Raw genomic sequence first — 10,730 nt, forward strand, 5'->3', positions numbered from 1 at the left:
GAGGCAAGGAGACTTGTCTATTGTACCCTCATCAGTCAGTCCCTAGGACTGGTGGGGGCTGGAGTGAGGGAAGAGGAGGCTTCCGTTTGACTGAGGGCAACTCTCAAGAGAAGCAGGCCGCTGTGCTTATTAGCAGCAACATCCCGGCAGCTGGCAGGCAGGTGCGCTAGCCAGGAAAGGGGATCCACGCGGGGTGCATCCATTACAGGGAGTCTCACGCAAATATACATGGGCACTAGATGACTCTTGCCGTTACTTCTCCCTTTTGTGTGTTTAAGAGTAATAGTAAATTATATTTTGAATATGTGTTTTTTCCAAAATGTATGATTATTCACACACTGTATGTTACTACATATAGTACATACAAATATACCTATTATTATAAAGATTGAACATGCAAAAATGTACATGTAATAAGTTCCACAGGGGATCCTTAAGGACTACACGTGATTTTTGCCTTACATGTTGATTTTAGAACTTAATGGCCCCGCCCCTATTAAATTTGACTCCGCTGTAAGTGGTTGAGCTCCCCCTGCTACCAATCCGCCTCTTCCACAGGGTCACAGGACTCTGGTCCTGTTGGGGCACCTCCTGGCTCCAGTAACTTCCCATCCCACTTGAAACACACCCAAGCCCTTGACTCAGCTCCTCAGCTGACCTGACCCTCGCCTACCTCTCTGATCGCTGACGCTTGGCTCACCAGCGTCCAGCCTCAGGGCCTTTGTTCAGTTCCTCAAATGCACCAGCTCTTTCCCACCTGAGCCTTTGCATGTGCTGCTTCTTTGCCCAGAACATCTTTCCTCTGTTCTTTGCAGAGTTGGCTCCTCCTCTTTATCAGGTTCAACCTAATGTCCCCCGTCCAAGAGGCAGGACCTGATCCCTCTTCCTAAAGTAGAATCACCCTGCTTGTCCTCTCCTAGTCCTTGACAGTCTGTAATCATTTTGTTTTATCACTTGGTTCTTGTCTCTCTTGTCACTAAATTGTAAGCTCTATGAGGCCAGGAAGTACCTGGCACACAGTAGGAGCTCAGTATTTGTTGAATGAAGGAATGAATGAGTGTGTTGCCGTGCCCCAGCAGTTTACCTCAAATCCATCCTGTCCATTTCCACTGGCAAGAGAGAAAGTACCAACAGGAGGATCACCGTTCCCCTGCTCAGAGCCCTTCTATGGCCCTTCCCTGCACACAGAGTTGCTGACAATCCCTTGCTTAAGCAGGCAAACACAGGACAGAAGTTAAAAGACCCAGGTTCAAGTCTCACCCTTGGCACTTGCTAGCTATGCAACAGTAGCCAAACTGATTCCCTTCTCTCTGTCTCAGTTCCTTTCTATGTGAAACACCTCCTGCCTTTTCTCTTTCTTGGGTTGTTGTGAGAAGATATAGAAACCTCTGCACAGATGACTTTCAGTATTATGAGTGCTGACTTTCAAGGTCCTTCATCATTCAGGTCTGATCTCTCCCTGTCCAGATACAAATGACCATTATTCTGGCCCCTCCCAGCCACCTGGTACTTCCTGAACTTCACTGTGTACATTCACGCTTTGGTGTTTCCATTCAAAAGCTGTGCTCTTTGTCAAGAAAGCCCGTTTCCCTGCCTTCTCCATCTGTCCAGATCCAGCCCATACGAGAAGGCTCACTCCTCCATGACATCTTCCCCCACCTCACAGGTCACTGCATCTTTGATGTTTGCTTTACAGCTGGGACCGTCTCCCTCCTGCACTCCAAGTTCCTTTCCCTGGTCCAAACTGCTAATCCCCAAATCACACTGCACTATTTTGTACAGACCAGACCCTGTACTGGGCAATGGGGCTTCAAAGTGGAGGGAGACCCCATCTCTACTGTAGAGGAGTACCACCAAGTGGGATCAGAAGGACCAAACAGCCCTTGATAACTGATTTGCAGGCTAAGAGAGCATAGACGTTAGGTTCACTTGCACTAAAGTCAGATACACCTGACTCTGAATCTCAGGATGCCTGGAACAGAACCCTAACTACAATGGCTTAACTAAATAGCGCCTTTTTTTTTCAAATAGCAAGAAGACCAAAGTAGGGCTTTCAGGACTGCTACAGAGACTCCATAGTACATGGAGGGCCCAGGCTCCTCCTAGACTCCACTCTGCCATCCTTAGCATATGCCATCATGTTTCTTCTTTGTACCAGTCTTCTCATCTGTAAAATGGGAATAACTACCTTCTGTATAGGGTTGTTGTAAAAATTAAGTGAGCTGATATACATAAAGAGCTTAGAACAGAATCTGGCACACGTTAAGTGCTCTATAAATGTTAGTTGTTGTGGTGGTTGTCATTGTTGTTATATCCTCATGCTGAAAAAATGGCTGCTGCCCCTCTAGGCATCACATCCTCATTCCTGGCAGGAAAGGAGGAAAGGCAAAGCACAAAAAGTGAGCGCTGGCTGAATCCATCTGTTTTTTCTTTTCCAATGGAGATAAAATTCATATCACACAAAATTAACCATTTAAAAGCGAACAGTTCAGTGGCATTTAATATACTCACCATGTAGTACACCACCAACTACCTAGTTCCAAGGAACCCTTGTACCCATTGAGCAGTTGCTTCCTAGCCTCTGGCGACCACCAATCTTCGTTTTGTCTCTGTGGCTTTACCTCGTCTGCATAATTCCATCTTTTTTTTTTTTTTTTTTTTGCGGTACGCGGGCCTCTCACCGCTGTGGCCTCTCCCACTGAGGAGCACAGGCTCCGGACGCGCAGGCTCAGCGGCCATGGCTCACGGGTCCAGCCGCTCCACGGCATGTGGGACCCTCCCGGACCGAGGCACGAACCCGTGTCCCCTGCATCGGCAGGCAGACTCCCAACCACTGTGCCACCAGGGAAGCCCTCCATCTATTTTTAAAGAGCTTTCCAGGAGGCCCCACCCAGCCTCTTCTGCTTATAACTCATTGGCCAGGAATGTGTCTGATTTTTGACTGGGCACATTGCTGCTCTCATCAAAATCAGCGCTCTGTCATTTCACATTCTAATACTCACTGAGCGCCTACAATCATATTTTATTGATCCTCAGACCAATGAATTCTTTTTACACCTTAATTTTTCCAAAATAAGAATCGTCTTATAATGATAATACAGTCGGCCTTCTATATCCGCTAGTTCCACATCTGCGGGTTCTGCATGTTTGGATTCAACGAACAACAGACTGAAAATAATTTTTTTTAATTAATTAATTACTTTTTATTGATTGATTGATTTTGGCTGTGTTGGGTCTTCGTTTCTGTGCGAGGGCTTTCTCTAGTTGCCGCGAGCGGGGGCCACTCTTCATCGCGGTGCGCGGGCCTCTCACTGTCGCGGCCTCTCTTGTTGCCGAGCACAGGCTCCAGACGCGCAGGCTCAGTAGTTGTGGCGCACGGGCCTAGTTGCTCCGCAGCATGTGGGATCCTCCCAGACCAAGGCTGCCTGTGTAGAGCTGACATGCTAGTGGTGAGGGGATAAACAATTAAATGTAATAAATAAGAGTATTATTTAATGTGTTAGAAGATGATAACTGCTTAGAAAAAATTAAAACTAGAGCAAAATCAGGCCCATTTGGTAGATGGACAAGGAACTGGTTGAGGTAATAATGTATTAGTTATCTATTGCCATGTAACAAATTACCCCAGAGTTTAGGAGCTTAAAGCCACAGACATGCATTACCTCAGTTTTTGTGGGTCAGGAATCCACAACTGGCTTATCTAGGTTGCAAACAAGATGTCAGCTGAGGCTGTGGACATCCAAAAGCTGACTGGGGCTGGGGGGGGTCCACTTCTGAGATAAATCACACATATGGCTGTTGGCAAAAGGCCTTAGTTCCTCACTAGCTGTTGGCAGGAAACCTCAGTTCCTTGCCATGTGGGCCTCTCCACTAGGGCTGCTTGAGTGTCTTCATGGCTTGTCAGCTAACTTTCCCAGAACAAATGATTCAAGAGTGAGAGCAAGGAGAAGCCCACAATATCTTCTATGACCTAGTCTTGAAAATGACACTGTCCCTTCTGCTATATATTCTATTTGTCAGAAGTGAGTCACTATGTCCATCCCACATTTAAGGAGAGGGGAATTTGAGGCGGTCTCTTAAATAATTTGTGGAAATTTTTGGAAACCACTACAATTAAATGGAGTAGTCAAGAGAAAGGTAATATTTGAGCAAAGACTCAAAGGAGGTGAGGGAATTAGGCATGCAGATACGGGGTGAGGGAGCAGATTGTTCTGCCAGAGGGGAGACCTGGAGCTGTTGCGGCAGGAGCTTACCTGGCATGCTGGTAAAGAAGAAAGAGAGAGTGACACTAGGAGGAAGCTAGCGGCACTGCCACACTTCTTTCCTCCATTACTAGCTGTGTGACCTTGGGCAAGTCGCTTCTCTGTGAAATGGGAATGATAGTAACTACTCACAGGTTGATTATGAGGCTTAAATAAAATGCTACATGTAGGGACTTCCCTGGCAGTGCAGTGGATAAGACTCCGCACTCCCAATACAGGGCGCCTGGCTTCCATCCCTGGTTTGGGAACTAGATCCTGCACGCATGACGCAACTAAGAAGCCCTGGAGCCGCAACAAAGGAGCCCATCTGCCACAACTAAGACCCGGCACAACCAAATAAATAAATAAATATATTTTTAAAAATACTACACGTAAGGCATCCAGCTCATGCCTGGTACATAGTAAACACTCAGTAAATATTAGCTAATACTATTCTTGTTATGACCTGGTGCAGTAGCCTCATTCTCATCACCTGAGCACCTAGTACAGTGGTGCAAGCCACCCTCTAGGGGCTCTTGGAGGACGTGGCCCTTAGGGTATCTGTAGAAATATCTCCCCTGTTCTACAGTCTTGAGGAAAAGCTGCAGAAGAGATGAACTTTGCCTGCCAGTCAAAGCCTGGAGCTCAGGTCTCAGAGCAGCCTCCGGGGTTAAATGCCAAGTCTGCCAAGCTGCTCGGCGGGGTTGAGGACCCTGCTCAGCCAGGGACTGGGGAGCCAGCTCAGAGGTTCTAGAGCGAGGTCTTCCCTAGGTACCACTCCTGAGCGCTCCAGTCTCGGGCAATCTTTGCCTCGGGTGCTGGAAATGGGGCTGTCCGCAAGAGTAAAACCCAAAAGTTCTTGCCAACCAGAACCTGGGGTCTTTGAAACAAGTTGAAGCCACTTGGGGTGGATCTTTCTATAACTCCTCAAGAAGAAGGACTGGACACAAGGAAGAAGAGGAAAGAATTGCATTCTCACTTGGTGACACAAGATGGTCCCTAGGAGCTACTAGTTCCTTCTACTGGTGACCAGTGACCAGTGCCCAAGTGGGTCAAGGATTAATGTGGCCCTGTCAACTCATGCCAGGTAGACTCAAGGGCTTTTCCCCCTGCTCCACACCATGGGCTCATGAAGACATGGCTTGGGGTGAAAGCAGCTTGGATCAGTGGGGACTGCCCTGCTCCAGGACTATAAATGTCCCTTCCAGCCCCTGTTCCACCACACACACCTTGTGACCTTGGCCAACTTCCTGAGTTATTTTCTGTGCTTCAGTTTTCTTCTTTGTCAAAAAAGATAATAATTTTCACTCTGCCTAATCTATTGATTCAATGAATTATTAAGTCCCTCCTATGTGCCAAGCACCATTTTAATGCCTTAGAAATACGGTGCAGAAAAAGAGATGCAAGGCCTCTGCTCTCAGGGAGAGGGAGAGAGTCTTTGAAATAATGCCAAGTGGTGGTAGGTGCTGAAAAGAAAAGCAGAACAGGCTGAGGAAATAGAGTGGGATAGAGGCGGTCAGGGAAGGTCCCTCTGAGGGGGGCATTTAGAAGGAGATCAGAACCAAGGGAAGGAGTGAATCATGTGGATGTCTGAGGGAACAGCATCCCAGGCAGAGGGAACAGCATGAGACCCGAGAGATGAATGTGCCTGGGCGGTCCAAGCAGAGCAAGGAAGCAATTCATGGAAATGCTAGGAAGAAACCAGGTTCAACCAGTGCAGCGCTTTCACAGCATAAATTAGATCACGTCACTCCCCTGCCAAAGTCCTTACAGGGCCTAACGGGGCCCTTTCAAGGCCTCACGTGGTCTTCTTCCCTCGGCCCTCTTTGACATCCCCCACCCCAAGCTTCCTCTGCTCCAGCCACCCTCCCTCCTGACTGTGGCTCACACCTGCCTCCAGGATTTACCCTAACTCACGGGTTCAGAATCACCTGCAGGGCAGATTAAAATGCAGGTGACTGGGCCCCAGCCATTTCTGATTCAGGTCTGGGGTGGGGCCCCAGATGTGCATTTCTAACAAGGTCCCTGGTGATGCTGATGCCTCAGTCCCTGGTACTACAGCTTTAGCCGTACACTCCAGTTGTCCCCTCTGCTGGGACCAGTTTGCCCCAGACACCGCGTGGCTACTGCCCTCTCCTCCTCCAAGTCTTTGCTCAAACCTTGTGGTCTCAGTGAGGCCCACCCTGACCATTCTGTGCAGTACTGCACACTGCCCCCCTGTACCCCCAATCTCCTCCCTAATCTGTTTTTCCTTTTTTCCATAGTGTCTACCACTTTCTAACATGTGAATAACTATTTTACTTAGTTTGATGTTAACTATATGTCCCCAAGTACCCAAGAGTGGTTCTAACCCAGACCCCATGAACCCCTAAGGACCCCCTGGATCCTCCAGGGATCAGCTAACTGCCAAATTTCTATGCAATAGTTTGTGACCACGATGTCTGTAGTGCTAACCTAAAACAATAAAACAGCCAGTCATTTTACCAGCAAAACAGGTTTATTCAGGAGCAGCAAAGAATTGTAACTTGGGACGTACAACTATGGTGAACCACACACAAGTCCAGGTAAAGCAATGGAGAGGAAACTCTTATAGAGGAGGAGGAAAGTTGGAAGTGTTGTTATAAACAAAAAATCCATTGGAGGAAACTAGGAGTTTGAAGTATAGCGACTTTTCATTGGCTGACTTGTGACAGTCTCTCATTGGCTGAGCTGTTACCAGGCGAGGAGAAAAATCTTTCTTCCTCTACTGGAAAGTAGCGTCACTTCCTGCTGGAGATGCAAGGTAGGTCTCTTCCTGTTAAGATCTGTATTGATGCCCCAGTGGCACCTTTGTGAGAGCTCCCCCTTCTGGGCTCCCAACTCCATTTCAGTGAGGTTTCCCTCTATTAATTTTCAGTCAGTAGCTTTCATTAGATTCTCAAAGACTTACTTGATCCCCAAAGCTTGAAAACCTCTTGTAGATCAATATCTGGCATAGAATACGTGCTCAGTAATACTTGTTGACTAAATTAAAGACCTTTTAAAACATTATTCACACACACACACACACACACACACACACACCACATTTTTTTGAAAAAGGGAAACTGTTCAGTGGCACATTGGCTCCCAAATGTTGGTGTCCTTAGACAACTATGTCAGAATGACAGGGTTGCTTTGTAAAAATACAAATTTATGATTCAAAATACTCTCAGAGAGTCTGAGTCAGGGGTTTGGGTGGGGCCAGAAATTCAGTATTTTTCAAAGCCTCCTGCTTCCCTCCCACCTCCACCCCTCCAGATGAGTCTGAGGTGCAGCCAGGTTTAGGAATTTCTGTGTGAAATCTTTACTGGAGAGGGACTCAGGAGACTCAGTTCCCATGTGCAGCTTTTACACTTTGCAAAAAATGTCATCACACCCATGGTCACTTGTGACCTTCTCACAAGCTCTCAGGTGACCCAGCAGGGGCTACAATCTCCCTTTCACTGAGTAGAAAGCTGAGGCCCTGGGGAACCAAGTGACATCCCCTCGTGACACCCAACGGTCATACTGCCTGTGGGTGGTAGAGATACAATTAGAACTTGGGCCCCTGGACTCTCACTCTAGGGTTCTCCCCTCTGCACAAACTGGATAAACCCAGGTTCCAGGAAATCCCAAGGACACTACCAGGGGAGGAGAGCCAGAGAAGGGAGGGGCAGAGTGGCAAACACGTGGAGGGTACAGTTCAGGAAGTTGTCTCTTGGCCACCAGGAAAGACTCCAGCTGCTCTAAGGACACAGGCATTCCCATGCTAACTCTGCTTGTGTATGACCCCAAGACACTCACTTTCCCCTTTATGTGCCTCAGTCTCCTTATCTGCAAAATGGGGCTGATACTCCATGCCCTGCCTCCAGGAAGATGCTTGTAGAATATATAGCACTCTAACACCCAAGTTATAACTATTCTTATCAAGGGAAGGTGCAACATCCCCCACTCGGAAGATCTCTAGGGACAGAAGTAAACCCAGCCTTTCATTCATTTGAGGTACATTTTTGAGCACCTACCATGCACCAGGCATTGTGCTGGACACTGTGCACGCATCACCTCATTTAACCCTCACCACAAGCCAGTGGGATTGGTGCTGTCGTTGTCCCGTTTTGCAGATGAAAAAACTGAAGCTCAGGGGAATGAGTTGCAATTCATTCCATCATCTGTTCATTCATCCAACTTTTACTGAAAACCTGCTCTGGGCCAGGCTCTGGGCTACGTGCTGAGGACATGAAGATGAACAAGTCCTTCAGGAAACAAGCCCATAAATTACTTTAATAACAACTCAGTACATGCTTCCACAGACAAGGGAGTGGGAGCCGGAGGAGGAGCAACTGGCTCTCCTGGGATTATGGGGACGGGCAGCTGATCTTCCGCGGACCCTGCACCACCAAGGTGCCTGTGCCCTGTGTAGAGGTAACAATCAAAAGGCCTGGGTTCGAGTCTCGCTTCTGTCAAGGCTTTACTGTGTATTCCCAGGAAACCCCTTCTGCCGCTGAGCCTTGCCAGTTTTCTTAATCTGGAAAATTAAGAGGTTGGGCTTGTGATCCTGCAGTTCTGGGGGCCTAAACCTCTGGCCCCCCTACTCCACCTTCTGGTCCGTGCAGGCTTGGCCCCAGTCAGCCCCAAGACTAAGCGTAGGGCAGCCAAGACCAGACCATTTGAAAAGCGCCAAACACCCCGCTCCCAGACAGAACTCAAAGCCGGAGGCGCGGCCTGAGGCCCAAAGGGCGGAGCTCTGACAGGGGCGGGGTTGAGGCCTCCTGGAGGTGCGGCGCGGCCCTCCCAGGAGCGTCTCATCCAGCCAATGAGCGCCCGGGACCGGGGCAGCCCCGCCTCTGAATATAAGAGGGCGCCGAGTCCGGGGGCACGACGCGGAGGTCTAGCAGCCCGACTGTGTAGGTGTGCAGGGTCATTTCAGCCCTGAGCTGGGGTGCACAAGAGCCCTGAGTTCGGTGTGTCCTGGGCTGCGCAGGAGCACGGGTCGGGTTCGGTTTTCCTTTGCCCGGCTGAAGTGCGGAGAAGGCAAGGGGCTCGGATCCCTCGCTGCAGAGGAACGGCTGGCCGGGACCCGGGGACGCCCGCCCTGACCATCGGCCCGCCGCCGCCGCTGCCGGCAGTCGGCCCGCCGTCATGGCCGACCACCTGATGCTCGCCGAGGGCTACAGCCTGGTGCCGAGGCCGCCGCCTGCCGCGCCCGCCCATGGCCCTCACGCGCTTCGGACGCTGCAGCCCTACTCGGGCCCGGGCCTGGACAGTGGGTTGCGGCCGCGGGGGGCTCCGCTTGGCCCGCCGCCGCCTCCACCGGGGGCCCTGGCGTACGGGGCCTTCGGGCCGCCGCCTGCCTTCCAGCCCTTTCCGGCCGTGCCACCGCCGGCCGCTGGCAGCGCGCACCTGCAGCCCGTGGCGACGCTGTACCCGGGCCGCGCCACCGCGCCCCCCGGCGCCTCGGGAGGACCTCCGGGCCCGCAGCCGGTGCCAGGCGCCCCGGCCCCGCCACTGCCGCCGCCCGCGCACGCCCTGGGAGGCATGGACGCCGAACTCATCGACGAGGAGGCGCTGACGTCGCTGGAGCTGGAGCTCGGGCTGCACCGCGTGCGCGATCTGCCCGAGCTCTTCCTGGGCCAGAGCGAGTTCGACTGCTTCTCGGACTTGGGGTCGGCGCAGCCCGCCGGCTCGGTGAGCTGCTGAGCGAGGCCGGGCGCCTGCCTGCGTGCCCGAGAGAAGGAGGCGGGCCTGCCCGCCGGACTCCGCACCCAGCGCCTGGACCCCGCACGCACCCTCCGTGAGGGTGGAGGCAAAAGTTAGTGCACCAGAGCCGACGCCGGGCTGGGACGCCTGGCCTCACTCCAGGCCCTGCCTCCTGCAGAATGACAGTTTGGGTTCATCTCTGCCCCGGAGCCTCAGCGGTAAAGTGAAGGGGACTGGACGCCCCCTTCCGGACTCCCAGTTCTTAGATTCTGTGTCCTCTCCTCTCGGACCCTCCCCCGCCCCAACCCCCAATCTGAGCCATCCCAGGCCCCTGCCTGATTCCCCCTTTCCTTGTGCAAACCACTGTGGTAACTGGGTGCCTGGAGCCGCCCACCTGCCAGGCCCCCACCCCGCTGCCTGGGCCCTGAGGTCGCTGGGCCTCCCGCCCTGGGGAGGGGCAGAATGTACAGCCCTCACCCCTGCGGAGTGGAGCAATACCCCATCTGACCTCCAGCACCACAATAAAACTGGGTCACTTTCCAGTCTGGTGTTTTCATTTCCTTATAACTCCAGCTATATTTGGCTTCTAGAGTCCTGAGGCTGTTGGAGGCCCTGGGTGGGATGGAGGACACAGCCCCTGGCAGTGGTCAGGAGAGGAAACTGACAGTTTCTTTCGAAAATATCTGTGAGTTGTGCAATTGTTATGTCATAATCTGGAAGGCAGAGGCTGCCGCCACTGCGTGGCAAGGTAACCCAAAGGCACCAAGGACGGACTTCCCGGCTCCTGGGAGG

The 10,730-nt window shown here is 51.4% G+C and overlaps 1 protein-coding gene across 1 annotated transcript; it reads left to right on the forward strand.

The window, feature by feature from the left end:
• Positions 1-8,566: 8,566 nt before the first annotated feature.
• CITED4 (Cbp/p300 interacting transactivator with ED-rich tail 4) lies at positions 8,567-10,501 on the forward strand. The gene has a single exon (XM_022574964.3). The coding sequence runs from the start codon at positions 9,381-9,383 to the stop codon at positions 9,936-9,938; it is 558 nt and encodes a 185-aa protein (XP_022430672.1). The 5' UTR covers positions 8,567-9,380; the 3' UTR covers positions 9,939-10,501.
• Positions 10,502-10,730: the final 229 nt, after the last annotated feature.

This window comes from Delphinapterus leucas, chromosome 1 (genome assembly GCF_059928025.1).
Source record: "Delphinapterus leucas isolate spDelLeu-1000000601 "Yukka" chromosome 1, BTC_Dleu_Yukka2, whole genome shotgun sequence".
NCBI classification, from domain to species: domain Eukaryota; kingdom Metazoa; phylum Chordata; class Mammalia; order Artiodactyla; family Monodontidae; genus Delphinapterus; species Delphinapterus leucas.